The 26,698-nt window shown below is 36.8% G+C and overlaps 1 protein-coding gene and 6 non-coding genes across 7 annotated transcripts; 2 read left to right on the top strand and 5 right to left on the bottom strand.

Moving 5' to 3' along the window:
• Nucleotides 1-1,505: 1,505 nt before the first annotated feature.
• On the bottom strand, nucleotides 1,506-18,963 carry LOC587203 (testis-expressed protein 26). Its single transcript, XM_030981081.1, has 8 exons — nucleotides 18,534-18,963; nucleotides 15,361-15,559; nucleotides 9,470-9,566; nucleotides 7,152-7,320; nucleotides 5,302-5,449; nucleotides 3,321-3,497; nucleotides 2,620-2,778; nucleotides 1,506-2,000 (listed from the first exon to the last, which is right to left on the bottom strand). The coding sequence occupies exons 1-8, from the start codon at nucleotides 18,627-18,629 to the stop codon at nucleotides 1,828-1,830; spliced, it is 1,218 nt and encodes a 405-aa protein (XP_030836941.1). The 5' UTR covers nucleotides 18,630-18,963; the 3' UTR covers nucleotides 1,506-1,827.
• Nucleotides 6,152-6,233, bottom strand: TRNAS-UGA. Its single transcript has one exon. It is a non-coding gene; the product is annotated as a tRNA-Ser (tRNA).
• On the bottom strand, nucleotides 10,127-10,208 carry TRNAS-UGA. Its single transcript has one exon. It is a non-coding gene; the product is annotated as a tRNA-Ser (tRNA).
• On the bottom strand, nucleotides 11,284-11,365 carry TRNAS-CGA. Its single transcript has one exon. It is a non-coding gene; the product is annotated as a tRNA-Ser (tRNA).
• TRNAS-UGA lies at nucleotides 11,880-11,961 on the top strand. The gene has a single exon. It is a non-coding gene; the product is annotated as a tRNA-Ser (tRNA).
• On the top strand, nucleotides 12,438-12,519 carry TRNAS-CGA. Its single transcript has one exon. It is a non-coding gene; the product is annotated as a tRNA-Ser (tRNA).
• TRNAS-UGA lies at nucleotides 12,863-12,944 on the bottom strand. Its single transcript has one exon. It is a non-coding gene; the product is annotated as a tRNA-Ser (tRNA).
• Nucleotides 18,964-26,698: the final 7,735 nt, after the last annotated feature.

The following is a 26,698-nucleotide window of genomic DNA, read 5'->3' on the forward strand; positions in this document are numbered from 1 at the left end:
TTAGATACTACAATTGGTAACTATTATATTGATCAGCGCTCACATTATAAATTGCCAATTTTGAACTCAGGTGACTCTTGACAGGTAGTATAGTTACGATGATTGAGAAAACTTACAATAATTTCACAATGGAATAAAATTGTACTAAATTATGATTATATATGCAAAAGTGGCCCTCACCTTACACCAAAATATAAGAATATAACACCCTTGAAAATGTTCACATTTCTACTCGTATATAATAAAACATTTCATGAGCGTAAATCTATATTCTGAAAGTCAATTTTTCACCAAATTGCACACCTAGCTATAAGTAGACCATATTGCAATTACAAGAACCATACTGTACATCAACTTTAATCACAACGATTCACATTTTTTTACATGCGAAAGAACTCAAATGAGTTGACCGTTACCACACATTAATATTCATATTTTCTAAGATGGATATATATTTTTTGAAGATGTTAAATATTAGATCGATTAAATTACAGTTTCACACACACAAGGAAAATACTGCCTCGAATTAAGCCTATGGACTTATATGTATCTAAGAATGTATCTAAGTATGGTATAATATAATCCAAAGAAACTATACTAAAGGCAGCAAAGTTGTTCTTTAAAATCTCGAATTAAATGTATCTAATGCACATGATATACAAGAGCGATTACAAACTTTCATTTTTCACAATCATAGTGTTTAAAATTTATTATTGAGATGGATTTTGACGAATGCTATTTCTAAATTCCTCTCTAGTAGTAATTTGCAACAACAAAAATTGGCCACAATGTCGTAAATCAATGCTTTCTAAATAGAAATCGAATATCTTTATTTAAACTCATGAATTATTTTTCAGTTCGAAAAGAAGTTCATGTATACAATGCTTAAGTGTATATTTTCCTAATCATTGCCAAAGCACACTAAGCAGCCATACATTAATTTCACCATTTAGTATAAACATAATGAAATTTGATCTTTAAAGAAAATTACCATGTCAAACATTAGCACAAACTGATGCTCTCCGATAAAATATAGGCATTCGATTGATGAAAGGCGTCTGAAACACCCTCGTTGAAATGAAACGGATGCATTTCCAACTCATGAAATGGTTTTACTCATATACCAATTAGATAATTATATACTATTGAGGCTCCTAATCTATGAATATAAATGTATAACTGACCTCTGATTTATTTCATTATATTCACAAAATTTGTTCGATAATAATGAAATTGTGAGAAAAAAATTACTGTAGGGAATTTTATGGGGATCATTATTATACACTGGGCATGAAAGACTATAAAACTCGGTCATAATATCTACGTATAAAATATACATTATAATTTTTTTTAGTTTGTCTACACTCCCCCCCCCTCTCTCTCTCTCTCTCTATCCCTCTCCCCCTCTCTCTCCCTCTCTCTCTCTCTCTCTCTCTCTCTCTCTCCCTCTCCCTCTCTCCTCTTCTCTCACTCCTAATCTCTCTCTTTTTTTTTTCTTCTCTCTCTTTCTCCATGTCTCTCTTTCGAAAGTAAAGTTTTTATTGATAATACTTTAATACCCTCTATTATTTGTGTTAATGACAAACGAGATTATCAAGGGTATAAAGTCAGCCGTTTCCAGTGGGTCACACAATATACCCTGTGATTTCACACGTGTTCTCTCTTGATGCAGAGATGTTGAACAGTCATTGATGGATCACTCTTTTAGTCTCTTTGGACTTGAATCCACTCCAATACATAGTAAAATCCACTCCTAAGTAGTGATTGAATAAATCTTTCAGCAAAGATTCCACTCCAAATGGTGTGATTTTATTTTCTCATATGAATTTATAGCGGCCCGGTCCAAGATGATCTCCAACTAAATTTAGTTATAGGTTTCGCGGTTACCGGTCGGGTAGGTGACATACCAGATAGGCGGAGAGCTTCAGCCTCTTCGGATTCCTTGGTCGGCTCGGGTTGCTTCTTGAGCTTGCGAACGATTGATTGTACAGCATCACGATCTGAGCATAATGTATAGAATGACAGATCGGTTAGGATGAAAAGAGTTGCAGTTGTGGAGGAGTAATGTAATGTGACTATGGTCAACATAAATGTAGAAATGCTTTAAAAGAAGAGAGAAAAGGGGGTTCTTTCCTCTGCTTACAAAAAAGTTTATCACCAACATTGACAGGCTGGATACAGCAGACAGAAATTAAACAGCATCATAATCAAGATGTTTGTCTCCACTTCAAAAATACCCCCTTTTTTTTCTTCTCTCTCTCTCTCTCTCTCTCTCTCCTTCTCTTAACTCTATATCATTACATTCGCGTAGGAAAAATAACACCTATTCTGCCTCTTATTGATATAGTCTTGACTACTTATCACCTAGAAATCTGACGACAATGTTTTATTGGGACTCTGATAACCAAAGGCTTTGGAATAGTTTTGGATCGAAAGTGTAAGAATGTAAAAATCTACACTATACATTATATGAAATTCAGCTGTAAATCAATATGATTTTGCTGTTAAAATCAGTACTCACTGGGTCATTATTTCTGGAGTTGAGCCTGAATTAAAAAGACGTTCTCCAGCTTGCTATACCATCTTTTTCAAGTGAAAAATTACAAGATATGTATTTACCTTTTTCATCAGCAAGTCGTAAGAACTCATCAAGTTTTCCTTTAGCTAGTGCTTTGCTGAGTTGTTCTGTGCCTGGTTTGAATGGCTTGTTGTAGAAGTGATCATAGCTCGTTGCTTTACGTAGATGCATCTCGTGACGAGCGGTACTAGTATTGGGAACTGGTGGAGATAACAAGTTTTTAATTATGTTCTAAAAATACATCATTAAGTATTTCTGTAATTGATGCAGAAATATTTCTCTCTTAGAATTATAAATAGACTAACGTCCTTCCTAATTAAAAAATTGTTTGATTGTTATCTTAATGATCCTTAAAACCAACGATTTCCACAGTTTTTGTCAATTCTAAAAAAATCGGATTGGTCAAAGTCTTTTATTCTAATAAATCAAATGCAAGGGAAATATGAAAGGATAATAATAGTTACACATGTCATAAAGTAACAAAGTTCTTGAAGTCCAGGGATTTGAAGTCTAATAGTCTGTTTGAAGCCAGAAGGGTTCTATGTAATAGATATAACGCCCTTCTGACTACAAACAAACCTTCTTCAGGCGAACCCTTTCATCACTGTAATCGATGACGAAATAAAGGAATAAATGAATATTATGTCGGTTTTTAAGTTATGTCCTCCGTCATTTTTCTAAACTTGAATTCAGTATGAAATTATAAGACCAAATATATTAATTTTCTATGATGACTATTTACCTATGCCTGTTGATGGTCTATTGATGTTCCTATTGCAGCCGAAGCGGGATATATTGTTAGTGAGATCTTTATGTTGTCTAGGTGCCTGGTATATGGCTCTGGTAGTAGACTCGTGGCTGTATGGGACCTTCTCTCTCCAGTCTACATAGTCTTCCATAGCGGTCCGTACCTGGTAACCTGGCGTTGGAGAAACATAACGACACATTATATTTTTGTGAAATTGAAGTTACAATTTAACTTTTGAAAATGTTCTATTCATCATCAATCCCTTCCTTCATACTGTGGGTGGCCAGGGTAAATCATGAATAACATGCCAAACAATATCCATAGAATTGAATTTCTTTATTGTCATGTACAAAATAAAACGAAGGCATAAAAATCGTCTTATACGGTTCACATTTGTAAAAAAATATAACAATACATTAACATAATCATAGACAAAAAAACTACAAATAATAGAAATCCATAGATTTAGTATATCAGCTGTTCACTGCATGTATAATTCGGTTAACTGCCATTATTCTTAAATATTAATAGTAACATTTGAATTTCGTGTCTTATTTGTAAATGTTCAATTATTTTTAAATACGACATTGTGCATTTATTCAAAATAATTATTTCCTTTATTAGTTAAATATCTGAATTAAAACGATTGCAAAGAATTTCAAGAAATAAACTTCAGGGCAATTTCAATACTCAATTTTCAATATTGTATATCCTATACCATGAGTCAAAAAAAAGTTTACACCTAGAAAATTGTTAATTATTTTTAAAATCATCTATGAACAGTAAGTTATTATACATCTTATGAAAGAGTGCTTTATCCCAAATCATTTGGTACCATTTTTGCGTGGTATGTGTTCACGCTTGGATGAACAGGAGGCATTGTTTGCGAGAGTGCCAAAATCGACTTGCGCCAAAGTGATGCCTATAATTGGGATTAGCGGAGTGAGAGAATGAAATTAATATATCAAATGAAATGCATTGCATATGCATTTTGCAAAGGGCAAAGTCACACACACTCACACACACGCGCACAAATGCTCATTGATATTTGATATTTGATATTCGATATTTGATATGTGTGGCATGATTAATTTTGTTAGGGATGTTATTTTGATCCGCAAAGACCGAATTAATTCCCTAATCCAAATTGTTTTATTCAAACATCACATAAGCAACTTTGGCGCAAGTTGATTTTTGCACTCTCGCAAACAATGCCTCCTGTTCATCCATGTGTGAACACATACCACACAAAAATGGTACCAAATGATTTGGGATAAAACACTCTTTCATGAGATATATAATAATTTACTGTTCATAGGTGATTTTTTAAATAATTAGCAATTTTCTAGGTGTAAACTTTTTTTTGACTCACACTGTATAAATGATGTTCGGAGTACGTAATAATATGTCATATTCATGTACGCACCATTCAATAGGTGACTCACTAATAGATATTCAAATTATTCAACAGTCTTGGCAATCGTGTCAGTGATTACACAATATTTGATATATTCTTCAATGCGATTCCAGCTTATTTCATGAAGAGAATGCGTAAACTGTGGAATACATTGCAACAATTTTCGTTTGTTTTGTAATATGTGTGTGCAATATAAAACATAATACATGAGGGATTTTAAAAAACTGGGACCCGTCTTATAAATGGTTGTGATTGATCCTCGTTATCCGGCGACCCGCGTTCGAAACCAAGGCGATGCGCTAGTGCCCTTTGGCAAGGCATTAATCCCCATTACCTCTCGGAGAGGGCCTAAAGCCGTCGGACCTCTGGTTGCTCACTAACAAGGATTAATTTGTATGCTTTCTCAGAAGTCAGGTAAAATAACCGCCACTACTAATCAATTGCAAGTATGCAGTCTCATATCTATTATGCATGTGCGTAGCTTGATTAGATTGATATCAATCGCAACTCTTTATAAGACTGGACCCTGGATGAATAAAAAAATAAAAAAAACCCTACCCTGAGGTATCCCGAGATAGTCCGTCTGATAGGTAGAGAGACACTTATCCCTCATAATCTCCTCCATCATCTGATCGGTGAGGGGGTGAGGATAGAGCTGGTCATGGTCGTTGAGGGCGTTCTTTGGCAACTTCCAAACCATGAAAGACTGCAACAACAAAACAAAAACAAAGAAAATCCGAGTTATTTGGTGTAGGCCTACATGTTATTGTAAAATAAGGAAAAAATCAAACATAGCAAATATACAACAAAAAAAGAAACAAAAAAACAAACAAAATATATTGACATCGTACAGGATTTTTTCTCTCTCTCTCTCTCTCTCTCTCTCTCTATATATATATATCTCCATCCCCTCTCTCTCTCTCTCTCTCTCTCTCTCTCTCACACACACACACACACACACACACACACACACACACACACGCACTCTCTCTCTCACACACACTCTCTCCCTCTCTCTCTCTCTCTCTCTCTCTCTTTCCCCTCACGCTGTCACCCTACCCTCCCCTCTCTCTTTCTCCCTTTTTCTCATATTTGTTTCTTATTCACGATTTTTTTTTCTCGAGTGAGGCACGTACTCTAACTAAAATATCGGTGTAAAGACAGTGCGTTAATGCTGTAGAATTTATTTAAGTATTATCATCGAATTTCAATAAGGGGGGGGGGCTCGTATATTTATTGAAATAAATGCCCTTGAGTTGATGAAGTCCAAGTGAGAATGTGATCAAGTAATTTTAACAAATATTATTTTTAAAGTACAACATTTATTTAAAAAAAACTAAATAAATGACGGATAAAGATGATCTATTCTCTTGGTCTTTAAAAAAAAAAAAAAAAAAAAAAAAAGTAACGCTGCGAGCAGGGTTCGAACCTGCGCGGGAAGATCCCATTGGATTTCAAGTCCAACGCCTTAACCACTCGGCCATCACAGCTCCCGCCGCCATCAAAGGGCTCGCATACATCCTATTCTATAATCTAAATTTCCTACGCATCCCAGTATTGATCGTGTGTACACAACGCTAAACACACGACATACCACGTACACACAACTAGTTATATAGCTCTATGCATAGTTAGTTCGTAGCAAAGTAAAGTGTCTGCGACTGTTATACTACTTTCGCATATTCTACTGCACTCCATAGGCTCTATACTATACGCTGCATCACAGACTGAAGGCAGTATGTGTTTGAATGTGAAATAAAGTCGGCAGCTGCAGACTAACGAAGTACTCTCGCATTTTCGTCTATTTACTCTACAGTTGCGACATTTTTTTTTTTTTTTTTTTGGGGGGGGGGGGGGGGGCATTTCTAGATTGTCTTGAACTGTATTTTGTACAAAAAAAAACTGCAAAAGTAACCATTTTACATCAAAGGCATATTTATTTTGTTAATGACTACTAAACTTTCAATATGTATTTTAGTTTTTTACTGATTTGTTTTTCATCCAAATGCTACAGAAATGAAAAAATAAAATAATGCTGCTAAATATTATTGTACTAGAAATATATAGCTTACATCGAGTTCCATCAAGCTTACGAATTTGTTCTACAGTGTATAGACATAAATATATGCAATTATACTTATCTATCAATTTATTTGTTTTTATTTCCCCCTCTCTCTCTCTCTCTCTCCCTAATCCCTATCTTCTCTCTCTCCGAATGTATTCCAAGCACCACTACAATCCCTTTATACCTAAATTGCATGAGGTCTTCTTTCTCTTTTCCTAACTTAACTCTCTCTTTCTCTCTCTATTTTGTATCGACTATTTGTTTCTTTCTCTCTCTCTCTCATTTACCCCTCCCCTCTCTATATCTCTCTCTCGTATTTCACACACCACTTCAAGCCCCTTACCTCGAATGGATGAGGGTTGTTCTTCCTCGCTCCCGATGAAGATCCGGTCCTGTGGTAGGGTTCCGCCTTGTTGTACCCCTTGTCGCCATGGACATCGTTATAGTGGGTCATTCCTACTGGTCCGCTGGGGTCAAATGACTTCCGATACGCGGTGTTTGTTGTGCTCGGTCTATCAAAAACAACAACAACAATAACATTTCACAAACATATCCCTGAAATATTCAATAAAGGGCCTGCATGTTTACACCATAGTCCAAACATCACGATTATACTTTGCGATCACCGTGCTTATAAAATCGCAATTTTTGGACGATATAGTCATATGGCAGAGTAAATACATCATGGTCTTAATACTTCACCTTATGCGCTAGGTTTATCTAAAATAACAACGAACATAACATTTTACTAACGCCACGCCTAAAAGAAACGTTTATTATAGATCCGTTTACAGCACTCCAAACATTTACTGAAATCCTATAAATCGAGAAGTTGAACGACATTATCGTTTAGGCATTAGACAAAACTCAGTAAGGATGTAAAGATCAAACTCTTACATTTTTTCTCCGGAATCTACAAGAGCGAATATTGCAAATTACTTGTCAGACTCTAAAAACCCCTCCATAAAACTGTATCATGTCGTAAAAAACGAAACAATTTAGAACTGGGACCAAGTTGGCAACTGATTGAGAGCCTCATATGACAACTCTATTTAAACACTGTCATCGAGTCGATTTACTACTCATTTTGGTAACGATGTAGATTATAGTTACGTATACATAGATAGTGAGATAGACAAGATTGATAGCACCTTGTCAACGGCAAGATAGGACTTGATATATCATAAGGACGATAATCATTAGTCTTATTGATGATCTGACAGTGAGGGTAGATAATTAAAAAAAAGGTAATACAAAAAGATAATACAAAAGGTAAGTCCGTTGAATAGACAGAATGGAATATAGAGTATACCTGTAGTTAATCCCAACTCATTCGTACTTATATTAATATTCATTCACGGTATATGGTTTATGGGCAATTTCGTAACATGGTAATTACCCGAGGAGGACAAATACGACTAATATGAAACTGAATATAAAAGAGAGGGAAAACGTACATGAATTTCGCTCGCGCATAATATTCAGGCAACCGACACAGTCATGATTAAAATGGATAAACATTTTCACTTGCCTGAACTGCACAGTTTAAAACTTCTTTATTATACGACATCATTATAATTATCAGTAATATTTTCAAATTATTAATACATTTCATTTAGAGCTGAATTGTCGTTATTTTAGAATGGACATATTATTGTCGAGGATATTTTCTTTCAAATTCAACAGAATGAAACCGAATAATAGATCATTGAAAAATGAAGACCTAAATTCGTTTTTTGCTTTCATGCACCTACAAAATGTCATTGACAAACAGTTAAATGCAGCTATGAGTCCCTTTCATCGCTTAATATCGTTGGGATACACTTCGAAAATGAAAATGAATACACATAACGCTATTGTTCTAGTACTAGCACAGAGCATTGTCCTCGGGCGTTGTCATGACTGCGCGTTTCTATGGCAACAGACATTCAGCTCTCTTTCTCTTAAATAATGTACGGCATCGATATCATAAATATTTTATTCCTAAAAAGGCCTAATCAACCTTCAATTTCATTGTTCCGTGATGAGCATTTTACGCTATACTGCACGCATGACAACGGTGCATAGCGACTTGTGTTGACACTTGTAAAAAGCGCTGTTAAGGTAACAGTGCCTGTATCATTGGATTCCATTTTGCTTAAAAGAGAAATGTTGATTAAACATCTTGAGTTAGGAGAAAATAATGTAATTAAGAAGCTAGGAAATATACTTGTAATACAGGAGTCTAGTCTAGCTTTATGAGGACTGCTTCTGTCAACAAACCTTTCTGTAGCTTATTGCTATCAAACTTAAGAAAGGAAAAAGAAATCATATTTCGTCCGTTCGTTAAATAATTTAGGTAGCATATCGCCTATCTATGATGAGAATTTTTTTTAAAAATATATCCCTGTCCGATCTACATCTTCCCCCAGGCCTATCTATGTCTATGTTTGTCTGTCTTTTCTTATACTCCTCTCGATCTTTCTGCCACCCTCCCTCTTTCTCTTGACGGACTCTGTAATCAATAAACACGTGCATCCTTCTATTACTATGTTTTTTCACATTTGTCATTATATCTCTGTTTCGCTCTCTCCGTAATCCACTCTTTTCCCCTATTTTAAACAGATCTATTATCTATCAACTTTGAAAGGTTTATGAAAGAGAGAAAAGAATAATGCTCACCTTGCATTTTGATGATGAGTGAATGGTTTCACGGGATAGTCGTTCCGGTATGACGTCATCGTCTTTTTTACCCTTGCCCCCGGTGTACCAGGTCGTCCTTCAAAACGAAAAATACGGTAGAGGTTAATTTACAAATTCATTCGTCGATATGTAACAATTTGTTGCCAATTTTTTGTCATGACAGCGCAATAAAGAAGAGAGATCCGTCTGCAAAAGACCTACATATCCGATGTGAGTGTGTTGGAAGAGGGGGGGGGGGGGGGTAAAGAAGTGAAAGAAAATGAGAAAGATATCGAATGACAAAGCGAAATAGAGATAAAAAGACAGGGAGAAGGGAGAAGAGAGAGAGAGAGAGAGAGAGAGAGAGAGAGAGAGAGAGAGAGACAAAAAGGAAGAAAACAAGGGTAGAGATTTTAAAATAAGCTAATATACGTACAAAATAAATGTCAATAGTCACAGTGTACAACCATATTTGAATGAAATTGATATACTTTTTAATTTAATTATTATCGACTATATTGCTGCACCAAATCAGCCTGTACTGCACTGCCAACATAATGCTACATTGCCAGGCCAGGCCTCTCACAGCAGTCGATATATCTATGATATTTGCCAAAATGATATTGACAGAGATAAAAGTAAAAGTTAACCACATCACGCTGCGAGTAGGGTTCGAACCTACGCGGGAAGATCCCATTGGATTTCAAGTCCAACGCCTTAACCACTCGGCCATCGCAGCTCTACGAAAACATATTAAGAAAGACGAAATAAATTCGATTGTTTTCCGATTCTTGCCTTAACCACTCGTCCATCACAGCTTAACGAGGCATTACAAAAGAAAGACAACGTAAGTTCCATTTATTTCTCATTCTTGCTGAAAGCAACCTGTCATAATAATCCTGCACTGCTCCGTTAACTTGTGACAATAGCAAGCTTTCGCTCAGCGACGGTCAGACATCGTTACAATAAGCAGTTTTGCTTTTCTGTGACGGAGGAGCTGACGTCACCGCTTGGGAATCTCCCTCTCCCGCAAACATGGCAAATTTACATCGAGTGCAAGATACACTTCTGGCAGCCTATGCTTTCGACGTTAGAGATGATGTAAAGTTACGAAAAGCCGTTCGCGTTGAAATTCGTCATCCTTCTTTTCCTTCCCCTGATCCGTTATAAAAAGTACCATGGGGACCATCATTTTTTTGTCCAAATTATCTTCCACCATGGTTACCATGGTAACCATGGTATAAAAAAAATGAAATTCGATGCAATTATCATTATTTGATACTGTGGGAACCATGGTAAAAATAGCCATGGTTATTATGGTTCTTTTGTATAAGGCATGTGATCATCGCATATATTAACACGATGAAATTCCCATACCATCTTGTGTGCAAGCTCGCAGATTGGCCGTCGATTCACTTGGGGTATCATTGAGGACGCCCGTAGATTTGGACCAAAACCGTTCTGGATTTAAGTACTATAGCGGCCACTCCGCTGTTACTATACTACAGTAGCTTCTCGATTTTGCAGACGAACCACAGATTCTCCGTCCGTGTTGAGCATGCGAAAACTCCCTTTCAAAGTAAATCTTTTCAACCATAGACTAAATTACAAAGGTTTGTTGATCCTAAAACGACAAAACCATTAATGAAACCTGTAGTGAAAAAAAAAATAAAAGTGTACGTAACGTAACCACCCAATCTTCATCACAATATTTATCTTGCGATAACAGTTATCCTAACAAAAATTACAATTACCAAATAATAATATTAAAAGGGGGTAACAAAAGGGAAAGTAAAAGGAAACCACATTTAATACGCTGCGAGTAGGGTTCGAACCTACGCGGGAAGATCCCATTGGATTTCGAGTCCAACGCCTTAACCACTCGGCCATCGCAGCTCTGCGTAAAACAGTACAACCATATTCGAATCAAATTTATACTACTTAGATTAATTATTATTAACTATATTGCACCATATGAGCCTGTATTGCACTGTCAACAAAATGTTAAATTTGATTTTTTTTTTCTTCAAACATATGCATCTTCCCGCGTAGGTTCGAACCCTACTCGCAGCGTGATGTGGTCTCCTTTTACTTTTATCTCTGTCAATATCATTTTGACAAATATTGCTTTTGACGATGACTGCAATTGTAAGATAAAAATTTTGTTTGGGATGTGATAATTGCATTGTATTGTGATAATAAATTGTGTTCACCGAATATCATTAATTCATTAGGGATCTGTTGCTCTAACACAACCTGTGGCATGCATGTGTTTGAAGGAGGAAAAAAAAAAATCAATTTAACATTTGTTGACAGTGCAATATAGGCTCATTTGGTGCAATAATTATAGTCCATCTAAAAAGTACAAATTGTATTGCAATATGGTTGTGCACTTTTTCCTATATGTAGAGCTGCGATGGCCGAGTGGTTAAGGCGTTGGACTTGAAATCCAATGGGATCTTCCCGCGTAGGTTCGAACCCTACTCGCAGCGTGATGTGGTTACTTTTTTTACTTTTATCTCTGTCAATATCATTTTGACAAATATTTGCTTTTTACGATGACTGCTATTGTAAGATAAGCATTTTTTTTTTGGGGGGGGGGGTGTGATAATTTCATTGTATCAATAAGTTGAGTTCACCAAGTATCATTAGGGACTTTTAGATTTGCTCAGCGACAACGTGGATTGCTACGATCGACGTCCTTTTAAGGCAATGCCTTGAACGGACGTCACACGTATCAGTCCAAGCAAATCTAAAAGTCCCTATTAATTCATTAGGGTTGTGTTGTTCTAATGATTAACACAGCCTGTGGCATGCATGTGTTTGAAGGAGGAAAAAAAAATCAAATTTAACATTTTGTTGACAGTGCAATACAGGCTCATTTGGTGAAATATAGTTATTAATAATTAATCTAAAAACTATAAATTATATTTGAATACGGTTGTGCATTTGTGCTCTTAAACGTAGAGCTGCGATGGCCGAGTGGTTAAGGCGTTGGACTCGAAATCCAATGGGATCTTCCCGCGTAGGTTCGAACCCTACTCGCAGCGTATTAAATGTGGTTTCCTTTTACTTTCCCTTTTGTTACCCCTTTTTAATATTATTATTTGGTAATTTTAGATTAATTATTATTAACTATATTGCACACAATGAGCCTGTATTGCACTGTCAACAACATGTTAAAATGGATTTTTTTTATTCTCCTTCAAACACATACATGCCACAGGTGTTGTAAATCATTAGAACAACAAAGCCTATATTTAATGGTATTTGGTGAACACAATGCAATTATCACTTCCCAATACTGTTTATCTTACAATAGCAGTCATCATAAATAGCAATATTTGTCAAAATGATATTGACAGAGATAAAAAATAAAAGGTAACCACATCACGCTGCGAGTAGGGTTCGAACCTACGCGGGAAGATCCCATTGGATTTCAAGTCCAACGCCTTAACCACTCGGCCATCGCAGCTTCTTTGATACACTGTTGTAACCAACATTTTTTCTACCAAACTTAACATAATTATAATCAAGGAAACTAGGGGATAAAAAGAATGTTTAATATATAGTTACATCTTATTTTATTAAATATACAATATTTACATTACACATGCTATGTAGTTCTGAAAATAATTATAGAAATTAGGGAAACCATGTAACCAATTCTCCTCTTTTTTTTCTCACTCTTATTAAAGGGATCCGGTAACTTTGTCTTAGATCCTTTAGAAATAATACTTGATTTAGCTCATGCTGCACTGATAATTATAAATCTTTAGGTCAGTCAGGAACTCCATGAATTTTACAAGCCGATCGCCTTTCTGATTATCAAGATATCATTGATTGGAATTTCAAATTTTTGAAAACTGTTCGCCGAACGGTTTTCATAACACTACAGTATATTGGGGAAAACGAGTATGGTAAAACCGGTCACTCAAAGATTTTTTACTTTTTTGAGGCACTTCTTGATCATTTTGAAGCGCGATTTTTTGGAGGGCTTCAATATTACACCATATCACAGACATGTAGGGCCGTGTATCTCAGATTTAACATTTTTAAACGATCCCTTTAATAGGGGCTACGTGAGGGACGAGGTACTCAATTTCTTTTAAAAATAAATTGCGAGATTAAAGCCTTTGGGAAAGAGGATTTATTACACAAGTCAAGTTTTGTTATGTTGTAACTCAGTATTCAACCAGGAGGGGTGGGGTGAATTGCTTCATTGTCTTGACCCATGCAGTTTTGTCAATGGACAGTCGGGGCTCTGTTTTCCAAGGCTTAAACACCAAACAATAGGATCCCAAGCCGGGTCTCAATTTGATCTGAAAACTCTTTATTTACACCACCTCTTGAAGTAAACTTACAAAACAGCTTCTCTCTTTTCAGGTTGAAAAGAATGTCTTTTGTTAATGTGATTATCTTAAAGCTGTTTCGCCTCTTTCTAGCCTTTACGCTGTTTTCATACACAGTATACCGCACTATATCTCACTATTCTTCTCTGTGTCTGTCCAACAACATATTGCATAACAACTTCTCTCTCTCTCTTTATACATGTATATATTGTATATATAATTATGTTTCTCTTTATCTCTTTCCCCTTTCTATTTTGTATTATCTTTTCTCACTGACGCTCCACCCTCCCCCCCCCCCTCTCTCTCTCTCTCTCTCTCTCCCTCTCTGTCTCTCTATAAAGTCTCGTCTCTCTTCCCCTCTCTCTCCCTTTCTCTGTCTCTCTCTCAATATTCCCCTTCTATATCTCCACCATTTTACTTCCCTATCTTCTATTTCAACATTATTTTGTAACGTGTTGGTATTAGCAAACACTTATTTTGACCTTTAGCACGCGAATACTGTGCAAATACCAATGTTTTCACCGTTGCTAAGGGTTCTTAACATGTCATTCTATATCAGGTAGTCGCTTCGAAATACTACAAGCCCGATTAACAAATATTATTTCAACATATATATCCAAATGTCAATAGTATCTTTTGAGGAAGAAGAAACAATACATTGTCCTTGAGAGTAAGATGTGCGCACAGAACAATTATAATGAGCAAAGGTATATTTGAAATGTAGGTTGTAAATTATTAATAGTAAGATGTTTGTTTTAAATAATTATGTCATTGACAAATGCATGAGAAATTGTTTGAGGAAATCAGAGATTATAAACTTGTTTCAGCACACGCGACAGTCATCTTGCAGTTTATGGCATCTTTTCTAGCGACAACACACAACTCAACCACTTTGATTAGATCACACGGTTGTACAACATTTTGCTCCAGCCACAGTTACATGTATTCCTCCGCTATCAATTTAACCAATCGTAATCCTAACTTTAATCTCGTATTTATAAGACATGTCTTCGGCAAAATATCGGAACAGCTCATGATACTTTCAAAGTCGTGAACGACACTTTCAATTATCAGAGAAGATAATAACAAGAGAATAATTAAAAAAAGATGCCACCCCCTCGAAAATATAGGCGTCGAGAGCAGCAGAAGGGGGGGGGGCGGTGGACAGACAACGTAATAGATTTTAAGGAATAAAAACACTCCAGAGTTTTGACCGTATTTTGACGACAGCCGCTCACACTTCAGTCCGCACTTCGTCCAAATTTATCAAACGTTTTACTATAACTGCAGAAATCACACTTAATGACCCAGTCCGGCACATCAAAGATGACCAACATCAAACTGACGATAAATCGAGCGAAAAATTACATTTCCCCTCATACGGCCAAGAATCGGTCGCTTTAGAGTTGGTCAGTTCTGTTGTCGTTTTGAAGGGGCGACTGGGGCTCAAAATTAATGTTCATAAACTTTGATAATATTTTGTGTTCGCGCCTCTCTACCGGGCAGACGACGATGGATTAATAAATCTATTCGACTTACCGTACGATCCGATAGCTGTTTTTGGTCTCTGAAGTATCTTCTTCTTCTCCGTTTCCCTGGCAACACGGTGTGTCATCCGATCGGTGATGGTCATGGACGCGAGGAGCTCCAAGCAGCGCTGTTTGTCGGCGTCGCTAGCGTGAGGGTAGAACTGAGCAAGGTCGGAGGCAAAGTCACTGTTAGGCATCTGCTCATTGATCTGTGAGGAGAAACATATCGATGATCGATAGTGGTTGTTTGGTAACAAGACAATTTATGACTGAAACTATGTCATGTTATGGCATGAGAGGCGATACGAAGTGTACTAATTGCGGCAACGAATCGGCTGCGCTAATTGAAACCGTGACTTTGTTTGTAAGTCATTGAAAATGTATAATGAAATCCAATACAAAGTTAAATCAATTTATAAACAACAATGGTTACAGCCATATAATAGCAGTTCTTGACACTTTTCTACATTTTATATGGTATCTTAATTTATTTCAAACTACTAAATTTCCTTTTCCCGACATATGCAATAACGAACGTGAGGGGAAATCGTCATCTTCGAGCCTTTTTCATTTTAATATTGTGACAAATTATATAAAAAGAGCAGGGAATAACGTTTTTTCCCCTTAGCTCATTGGCTGTCAATGACATAAAGGGGATTGTGTATAACTTCAGTTCAACATTGAAGGGAATCTGACAGTCGCCTTAATCCGAAGATGAACTGCCTGTCTAGCCTAAGTGATACCATCTTACTAGTAGTTTTGCGGTTAATTAATTGCATTCACAAACACTAAAAATGGCAGTTAATTACAGGGCAATATTGACCCCCAGACAGTCAATGTTTACACACACTAAACTATTGCCTTAATGAGCTTTGACGCAGCGATCCGGATGTAAATCAATCAACCCGCCTCAACGACTCCACATCGATTCCTAACTGACCAATATTCTTGGGCATTCTAGATAATGTTGTTGTTGTTGATTTTGTTTGAGGGGAAGGTGTGTCTTTTTCGGTCGGGTGTCGGTCTCGTAGATGTGACATGGTTATTGGTTTATGATGCACTGGATCGTTTTAAATTAACGTTTCCTCTTCACGATATAATTTATCCATATCCCCCAAATAACATTTAGAAACACGTGGATTTTAGAAATACGTAGATATCGGTTAGTTGAAAGCTTGAAAGAATCGCTCCAATGTTCGATCAAAGTGGAACGTTATTATCTCATAACATTCTCTAAGATGTGACAATATTTCATTCTTTTACCTCAAGTTCGTTGATTTCGGAATGTAAATGAATCGTGTGGGGCGACCGAAGTTGATAATTTATAGGTTTACTACCGATCCTCATCTATTCAGAGTTCGGCATTGAAATGTATAATCAGGGAAATACAGAAAATACGCCATCTAAAATAAAAATTGGCGTGGGGGGGCATGGTGTAAAGGACCAGCGGATACATCAATGGTTCCAATACCAAGGTTCTGGATTCGAGACTCAGCCACGTCAGAAAACTTATGATATGAGAGTACGTCAGGATAAAACGTCAATCACCAGTCATCACATTGTTTCTCAGCTAGGAGTGAAAACCCAAACGTCCCTGGGCTACATCTTGGCAATCAATTAAAGTCAAAGCAATTGGTTTTCAAAGTTGTTCTGCTACTGCATGTCGTTGGCCTTGGGATAATCAATATTGATTTAACCAAGACAAAATGTTACAGAGAATGACTGTGACACGGGTTATGACTAGTGTTGTGCTCCTTGTTAAAAAGAACTACAGCATTGTACGAACATGGCGTGTATGGTCTTTGTGTAGATAACAAAGAGGTGTCAATGAACGATTTTGGATGGCGGGTTCGGGGGGGGGGGGTTGGGGAGGGGGTCAATGCGTGGGCGTCGATCCGTTTGGAAAAACATGGTAATTGCTCGATTATCGTGAGCCAAAAAAAAAAAAAAAAAAACGTCCATGAAAGTGAATACATCATGGACAATCAAATCATACTGCGATATAAATCTTCCAAAATGATGATTGAGTTTCATTATTTTTTTTTACGTCGTTTGATTCCGACGAAGATACAACCAGTGTAGGCATATGAGGCAGGGAAGAGTTTGTGATGCATCTCCTTGGCAATTATAAAATTTCCGATATTCGAGGAATTGTCCAGGGGGGCCGGGCTCCTCCCCTGGAAAAAAATACGTTAATTTTACCTTTTTTTTTAGATGGCCCCTCCCCTGTCGCTCAAGGGGGGGGGGGGGGGGGGGGGGGGCGATTTTTCAAATTTTCGAGGGCCAAAAAATTAGTGCTCACTTGGATGGTGAGTATAAACATAATTGTACTGATAATGGGCAACATTTCATGTTCCATGCACATGGTGCCAGGGAACGCCGTCTGTCTTATCAATAAAAATATTAATAAGTATGATGTAATGCCCTGCAAATATTTACAGTGAGATAATATATTAACACATTCACATAATATCATAATGTAAGCTGTATAAGCTCCACTCCCAAATGTATATACTAAAACTGAGCAGGGAATAGATACTAGTAGGCTAAATACTGTAAAATGCACGTTCCGGAATAATAGTAACTTGAACTTCTATTTCTACGTCGATACTTGACAGATCCGTAAATAAGGATATAACGCCAAGGTTGATTACTTGGGTGTGCAGGTGGACCACTACAACAGGGTTTCCCTCTACTCTTATACGAATGGTGCAGTGGGTCCTTAACGTGTAAAGGTGGTGACTCTCCTGTACACGGGGCCTCCATTCAACGTCCTATCCGAGGGACGGAGTGTTTTCAACTTAAGGGGAGGGGCACGTTAAAACACAACGCAGGCTTCGATCATCCGCCGGGATGGGATTCGAACCCGAGATCTTTGGTTCGACAGGCAGACGCTTTACCGACTGAGCCAACTTGCCCATGAAGGTACAATCTACTCACATTCCACCTGGCCTACTTTCCACATTTTCACAACAGACAACAGTACATGAGGGATTGATTTTACGTCAACAGCAACATAGTGTAGTTATATATTATGCATATACTTCCTTCTGTGTAAGGTATATCTCAGCGGTTAGCGGTATCTAAACGTTTCAATGTCATGGGCCCAAAATATATCGACCCTTATACTTTGGGTATCCTCGACCATGTGACTCTTGAATATTATGAAGATGATTATCTTACCTCTGTGACATATTCCCTGGTCGGTGTCACGCTGTCAGGTCGTGTTGATGTAGGCTGCCAGGTTCCATTAAATGATCTTGATAAATCATTCGCCATGATGGCCGATACTGCTATTTTGATCAGCTCCAAATCTTCGAATAATCAAATTGCATCCGCTATAATCATCTAAACTACAATCTGCTTGACATCTGAATATTGCAACCGATACGTGTTCTCATCTAACTTTATGTAAGATAACTCAGCTTGAGCCATTTACGTGGAATTATCCGGATTTAAGATTAAATCGGACCTTTTGAGGTATATAGTCATTCGCGTGAAAGACGTACTAATCCAATCCTCATGTGTCCCAAACACATCACGCCTGCCTATACATGGGATGTACACTCATTATTGTCGCTGTTGTATACGTGGTCACGGTTCGCCTGCCATCGACCCGTTGCTAACAGAAGCCGGTATCGTTGCTAACCACCTAATCTCGCGGCAAAGTGGTTCACCCTGTATGGTTTGAGGACGGGGATGGCGCTCTAACTTTCCATGGAAAATTGTAGTATAAGTTTTTTACTGTATACATACCAAAGTAAGACGTTAGATGATAGTTCTTCCGACACGGAAATCGATAAAAGGTTGAATAACGAGATGACATATTATTACAGATCACGGGATGGGGCGGGGCGGGGCGGGATCAACATTCCCCAAATATTTCCAGATTTAACTGTGAATTCTAAAAAGTATTTAACTACGATAAGTTCCTATACTGCTTTTCCTATGCCAGAAATGTGGGGCACTAGGGGCACATGCCCACTTCGATTTGCGTTTGGGATATTAAGAAAAAAAGGGAGAAGAGGTGATCCAACCCCCCCCCCCCACCACATCCTTCCCAAAATTGTTTTCTCGCATTATATATCCACCTAATATTTCCGTTGCCCCCGCCCCGCCCCGTTGTGTAGTATCAATGATCTCTTTTAAAATATATGATTCAGACAAAATAAAAATAAGAAGCAAATCGTTTATAGGAAGAAAATTTATAAGAGCAGTATCAAGAAATATTTAAATATTTCTTGATCTTCGAAAATTGGCAGTATAAAAGGTTAAAATTCAAATTATATGACTTTTACGTTCTATTTAACCGTTATGTAGGCCTAGAATTATTTGTATAGTTTATATATTTATAAGTCAAGGTTATAACAAGTACATCACCAACAACATCTAATGCCGCATTAAACAAACGTCTAGTGGATATCTCGGGATCACAACCCCCTCCTTTTTAAATGGAAAATGATTCAAACAGATTCCACACCCACCTACAGTTCTAAATCGGTTGGTGGTGTTTCCCCTGGTTCCGTCGGACTTGAAAATCGGATGAAACTGAATCAAAGAGGATACAAATAGGGAAATGATGTCACAAAAATAAGCAAACAAAGTTTTCCCATCAGATCACCTTCCCCTGAACCTCGGTGAAATCCGTTTAGAAATACTAGGATGTTGGTAGCGTAGGTTGATACAGGTCGGATGGATTTAGAAGCATGGATGCCACGGAATAAAACCGCAGACACAATCTACTCCAATTAACCGACATTGATCTGTCTAGGCTCAAGTCCTTTTCTCGGTAGCCCTATACAACATATACGGACGTACTTTGAACACAATATTCGAAACACAATCCTATACATAGGATAAAGAGGTAAGTGGTCTTTAAGCAAATCCGATTAGGAGGAGCCCATCTTTACAACATAACTGAAAATCAGTCCTGAGATCTTTACTGCCATCTTCACTAACAACGAATAACCGAATAAAACCCCCTCTCGTATTTCATCGTAAAATTAAAATAAAGCTTCGCGTAAGAAATATAAAGTTAAATTACTTTTACATTCTGAAATGAAAGGTTCTCTCATACTCTAACTTTACTTATCATAATATTATTATTTTTATAAAAGCATATTTAATCGGGATGACAAGAATCAGATAAACCTGTTATACATCTTGGTCCTGAATAGATGCAAAGTTGATAAACAAAAGAGGGAATGTACCTCGGCCAGCATGCTTACAATCAACATTGATATATAACGGGAGTGACAATAACAGATATTCGAAATATTCGAAATTGAAATAGTTTTTTTCTAAATTGCATAAAATACACTTTTTTGCCAATTAGTATTTTCAACTATTCATATGAAGAGATAATATTCAAATTCAACTATTATTCCTCTCATAATGTTAGACCTGCATCAATATTCTTCAAATTGTATCTTTGCCAGAGGCAAGTAGTGCTTGCTGTTGTTTAGACACAAAATGAAAGATAACATTTTTTAATTTAATAGATTTCGAATTCTTGCTTGGATTCAGCCGTTTCACTGGAAAACTTGTGGAAAACAGGAAATCTTGAAATCTAAGAAACATTTCCGAAATTGTGTGTACTTTGATCATGAATATCTGAAACTCATCTTTGTTTTTATTGTCAGTTTTCATGATTTCAAAGTCGAGGATAAAAGAAAATTCAATTTCTTGTCATATTTCGGTCATGGGTATTATATAGGGGAGTGATCTTGTCTATTTCCGAACGGAGCAGCTAAATTTGGTACCATTTCCCGGAAGGATAAGTACCCAGAGCCTTTGGGGTCAGAAATAGATCCGACAATGCCCAGACCAGGCGACCGACAAAATTCCAAGAAGAGAAACAACTCTTTCTTCTGAAAAGAATATTCTCGATAAAAAAAAAAATCACCATCGACTGCAAAGAGAGAGAGAGAGAGAGAGAGAGAGAGAGAGAGAGGGGGTGGGGGGGGGATTGGTATTTAATGATGAAATGGAGAAAGAGTATATTATGTTGAGTCACGACCTAGGAAAAAGTTTCAGGAAACGTTTAAATCAGAAAAATAGATATCCTACAAAAACATTTAGGTGTTTCTCCGAAGCCATTGACATATTGTTTAAAAAGTGGTTGACGAAAAACAGCGAGTGTCGGTATGCCCTTGCTCGAAACGAAGTAACATTATTACTGATTATTCCAAGTCTACATTTTGAAATTGTTATGGTATATAGATAATATTGAAAGTTGAATTAACACAGGATTTTTTGTCTAAAACGTACTAATATTACATAAGCTTTCTTTCATTATATATTCAATTTAAACCTCCATTAACGAGGAAATGTCCAACAAACGAAGACAAGTGCTCTTTTTCAAACCAGAACACATAACAACGACACTATTTTGTGGATCTACATGTAACAACCGAATATATAAGGTTTTATGATTTAACGGGAAAATATGACCCCCCCCCCCCAAAAAAAAAAAAAAAAAAAAAAAAAAAAAAAATCAAGGGGTCATTAATCTATTAAACACACCTAATAAACCTTGTGCAACAATCTATGGTTAATGTTATGTAAATGATACACTGTTCTCCCATTTAATATCACTGTATAACAATTGAGTTGAGGATGTACTTCCTGGTTAATTTACCACCGAATTACTACATTTTCATCATCATGAATCATATTCCTCGCTTTGACACTCATACATGCTATTTTTTTTATTTTTTTAGTCATATCGTATTATTTCGGTCGAGACTTAGCGGTTCCCCAGTGGTTATACATAATATAGTCTTAGACTTTTTGTCTTAATCATTTTTCTGTATCATAAATATTTACCCTTCCGCATGGTTCCTGTATATAAACAGAACAACTTTGTAAAAGTTAGTTACATTGAATATGCTTTGATTTCGACTTCTTAAAAAAGGATGGTTTGACGAAGAGGGAAAACGGAAGCCTATAATAATGCCTGTATAATACTTGGGCTATATGCCTACCCACTCCCCCATATTTTACTACGTTGTATTTCTCATCAGCTCACCAAAATGTGGCATTTAACTTTTTTTAAATTTAAAATGCATACAAAAAAGTTAAGTAAACAATTCTTCTTTTGGATATCTACAGTTTTCTTTAATGGCACAAAACGTTAAAAAGCTGAATTAAATGGATAAGAGAGAGAGAGATAGAGAGAGAGAGAGAGAGGGTGAGAAATATATCGATAGAGTTAGGAGAACAGACAGAGAGAGATAGAAAGAGAGAAAGAGAGAAAGAGAGAGAGAGAGAGCGAGAGAGAGAGAGAGAGAGAGAGAGAGAGAGAGAGAGAGAGAGCATGACGAGGACATGTATACAAGCCTGTTAACTCTGAGAGGTTAGATATAGGAGAATTCTAAATCCTGTGAATATTCAGGACATTTTGTCTGAATTGCTTGTGAATAATGACATAAAGTATCGCGTTCTCTTCTTCATCTTCAATCGCAAAGAGATTTATACGATTATTCCTAGATAGGTCTGAGCACGCTGTATCTCCAGGTCTCAATAACAAATGCTATTTTTAAAATGGAATATCCAGCAATTATCCTCGATGCCGTGCAAGATTATGATAATTAAAGATTTAAATCCAATTTTGTTCGATTCCTTTGATGAAAGCATGCTATCATCAAAATAATTCTCAACAACCACAAAGGAACTCCCTTCTGTAAAATTGGGTGAAAATCTAATTTGATATTATTGATAGATAGCCGATAATGCATTGGCCGCTTCATTTGTGATTGTAGAGTTTTATAATTAAGTTGTTTTGTATGTGTTTGAATAATTGTTAAAGGTTTCCTGGACATGATTGAGATCACTTTTGAATCCAGTTCCATCTGTTGCTTTTCCCGGTATTCATTACCACTGTCCTGTTGGTCTTTACTTCTTGAATATTATCAGGAATTTGAACACGTTATGAAGTTTACGAACATGTATATCGTGGTTACTGTAATACGGTTTGCTTTATTTATGTAAACTATTAATCACAAACAATCATAATTTTGAAGAATGTCGAATAACGTGGGCGGGTGTGAGAGATCGTATTGTGGAAGAGTTGGGGCGTTTTTTAAACTATATCAATTCAGTTCAAAGATCTTGAGCCGCATATTCATTAAATTACCAGTTATTGTACAACATTCCGAATTATTTGATAGCAATTTAAAAAGGGTAGAAATAGCTTCCAAATCAAATCTGACCTTCATAATCAATAATGTGTGGCTTTTTAATGTCTTTTATTCACAATATTTTTGCGAGAGAATGAGAAGAGTGTGACTCATATTATGTCGAGACTTTATCTCCCCGATAAACGTAAGTATACCAGTATGGAATTATCCTATAAAATGTCTATACCGGTATTGTACCTTTGTTGAAATTGAAATACCACACATGCCCCAAATACCTGGCGATGGGGGTGATTCTTTTGAGAGCCCAAACAAACAATTCAACGTGTCTGTATTGTTAGCTAAATGATAAATTTGGTGGCATTGCAAATAATTACTTACTATATCATCAGTTGAATCGGGACCAGATTTACACAGCGTCTATCTCTCACACACTCATCTCTCTTTCTCTTTTTTTTCCTACCCCTTTTATTTCTCTTGTTGGATCCAAACTAACCACGCAATAAAGCAAATTTACACGGGACACCCTTTAAATGGCGACGCGTGAAGAGATATTAAACTGTATCTTCTGGTAAAAACGAGAAGAACCAAATAATGATTTGTATTTACAATTACTATTATGTACTTATAGTGTCATTGACATTCTTTTCGGCTTCTCTGTTTCTTTTCATTCTCACTCTTCTTCGCTCTTATACCGCCCCCGTAAGTTTAGTTTCAAGGGTGTTGTCCAGGTCTCTTTAAGGGAGATATTTAATTTTAAAAAACGCCCCAAATCTTCCACAATACGATCTCTCACACCCGCCCACGTTATTCGACACTCTTCAAAATTCTCTTCCGATTGTTTGTGATTAATAGTTTACATAATTGAAGCAAACTACATTACTTAGTAACCACGATATACATATTCGTAAACTTCATAACGAGTTCAAATTCCTGATGTCATTCAAGAAAAAAAGACATGGGGATGCAATTAATCGTCTTGAATTTGATCTGATATGATTTGACATTACATGGTTTTTCTTGGTATGGTTTATCGCAATTATAAACTGATTTAAGATTCTTTTACAATCGATGAAAATGAATTCCATGAAAGTGAAGAGATTTAACAAATAATTCTAAAAATAGGATTAGGCCTACAAATCGGTAAGAATATCCTTCTATTTTTATTGTTACGGTACCTAGTTTACTTCATTTAAAAGTGGTTATATGGAAATGATTCTCCAAATTCACAATAAGATCATTCCGTGAAAGGTCAAATCCTTCAGGTATCATTTATCAAATAAAGCTTGGTTTCTTGAGGCTGAGCTGTTGAGCATAGTCCCCAGCCAGTCCAAGGTAAGTAGGATTCCTGTATATACCTAAACTAGAACTATACAATTCACGTTCAAAGCTATAATGTGCTTTTTATGAAATTCATGGACAATTTGGCTTATAACTAATTGAATTATCCGCACCAGTTTGTAATGTGTAATTAAGACACTACAACATTCTATCATCAGGAAGAATTGAAGCGAAAATCATCGCCCATTTTATTGGAGAATGACCGACAGTTTTACAGACAGAATAACTGTAAATGTATGTATTTTGTTTACTATAGGGCCCCGCTCACAAGCTTAGCTTTTAAAGGGGTCCTAAAACCATTCAGTTTATGATGTAATCAAGTTAGAATATGTTGATTGATGTACTATTACCAGTCTCTTTTTTATGTAACAGATTATATCGTGCTTTGTGTAGTTTTGAATTAAATGAACTGAACTGAACTGAACTGAACTGTCTATCTGTATACTCGATGTCATCGTTATTATATTCGTCTTAGCGCTCCCTAGACATACAGACCACCCTTGAAGTACGAGAAAGGTTGCAAATCAAAGTGTCTCATCTGTGATGATCTAGATATTCTTAGGACACCGGATCACTTTGTATAGTGCAGATATTCTTTCAATATCCTTCAGCTAATCTTGGTGTGACTAATTTCACGAGGGCGTCTAGATCTACATCGAGGGGACAACAAGTCGATTGAATGCATAGAAGTAGCTTTTGCTACATTTCTTATTTATGTAAAAATGCAAGGGCAATAGCTGGTATTTTGTTGGTTTTGTAGGGGGCTAAAAATGTGTCCGGACACCAACCCCCCTGGACATCCACGCCGGATTACAACCACCCCAGTCAACTACCCCCCCCCCCCCTAGGACAACTACCCCTAGGACAACTACCCCCTAGGGCAACTTTATGACGACTACCCCCGGACAACTACCACCCGGACGGGGGGGGTAGTCGTCCAAGGGGGAAGTTGACTGGGGGTGAATATCCAGGGGGTAGGTGTCCTAGAACCGGCTGAAACATGTGAAAGTTTGTTAGATCATGAATCGAGCAACATTATACCCAGGATGCATCAGGACAAGACAACCGTTAGAGCCCAGTCCCAGAAGCAGTTTCTACAGCCTCTACAGATTTGTTTTTTTCCGAGACAGTGGTGAATTCAATCATTTCTATGTTACTTGTCTTTATTATTTGTAAACATTTTCATCTCCTAGGGATCACAGTGTCGAGTGAATGAGCCCACGCATTCTGGGTCTTCAACCTATGTGTGAATAATACACCACATCAGTACTGCCTTTCTGATGCAAAAAAGAGCGCACCAAGTAATATTCCAAAACATTCAAATGGAAAATGCTTGTCTCTCGAGTTACTCTCAACTCTCAATTCATATTGACGTATATAATCAAGAGTTTCGTAAATGATTTCTCGAAGTCAACAACTTAATAACAATTGACTTTTGATTTGTTTGAACTGAACATTCATACTAAATGAGGGTGGGGGAGGGGGGGACACGCTATTTGTAAAGATGACATTTAAACAAATATTTAGAATAATATAAATGAACTATTTCTAACTAATGCTTGGCTTACTAACATTGTGGATTAATTCATAAATAAAAATGGTACGTTTCCATCAGGCGCGGATCCAGGATTTCTTAGGGGGGGGGGGGGGGCCCAAATTTGAAATTATGCGAGCCAAATTTTGGTACATAATGGTGACCAGCAGTGATGTAATTAGGGGGGTGGGTTCAGGGAGGGGCGTGTTTTCACCTACCCTCCTCCGCAAAGTGCAGAAGCTTTGACATATTTTCAATAAATTATTAGAGAAAGAAGACGATTCGTTTTACCGTTCCCAAAAATAATCCTCGTCTGAATTATGTTCCCTCCCCCC

Source organism: Strongylocentrotus purpuratus, unplaced genomic scaffold, assembly GCF_000002235.5.
Source record: "Strongylocentrotus purpuratus isolate Spur 01 unplaced genomic scaffold, Spur_5.0 spur5_scaffold_11, whole genome shotgun sequence".
Classification (NCBI taxonomy): Eukaryota; Metazoa; Echinodermata; class Echinoidea; order Camarodonta; family Strongylocentrotidae; genus Strongylocentrotus; species Strongylocentrotus purpuratus.

Excerpts from the sequence above, each read along its gene's own strand:
- LOC587203 (XM_030981081.1), bottom strand. The coding sequence starts at position 18,629 with ATGGCGAATGATTTATCAAGATCATTTAATGGAACCTGGCAGCCTACA. Across the intron at positions 5,450-7,151 it reads ACAACCCTCATCCATTCGAG|TCTTTCATGGTTTGGAAGTT; the intron begins GTAAGGGGCTTG and ends TTGTTGTTGCAG. Across the intron at positions 3,498-5,301 it reads CTATCTCGGGATACCTCAGG|GTTACCAGGTACGGACCGCT; the intron begins GTAGGGTTTTTT and ends CTCCAACGCCAG.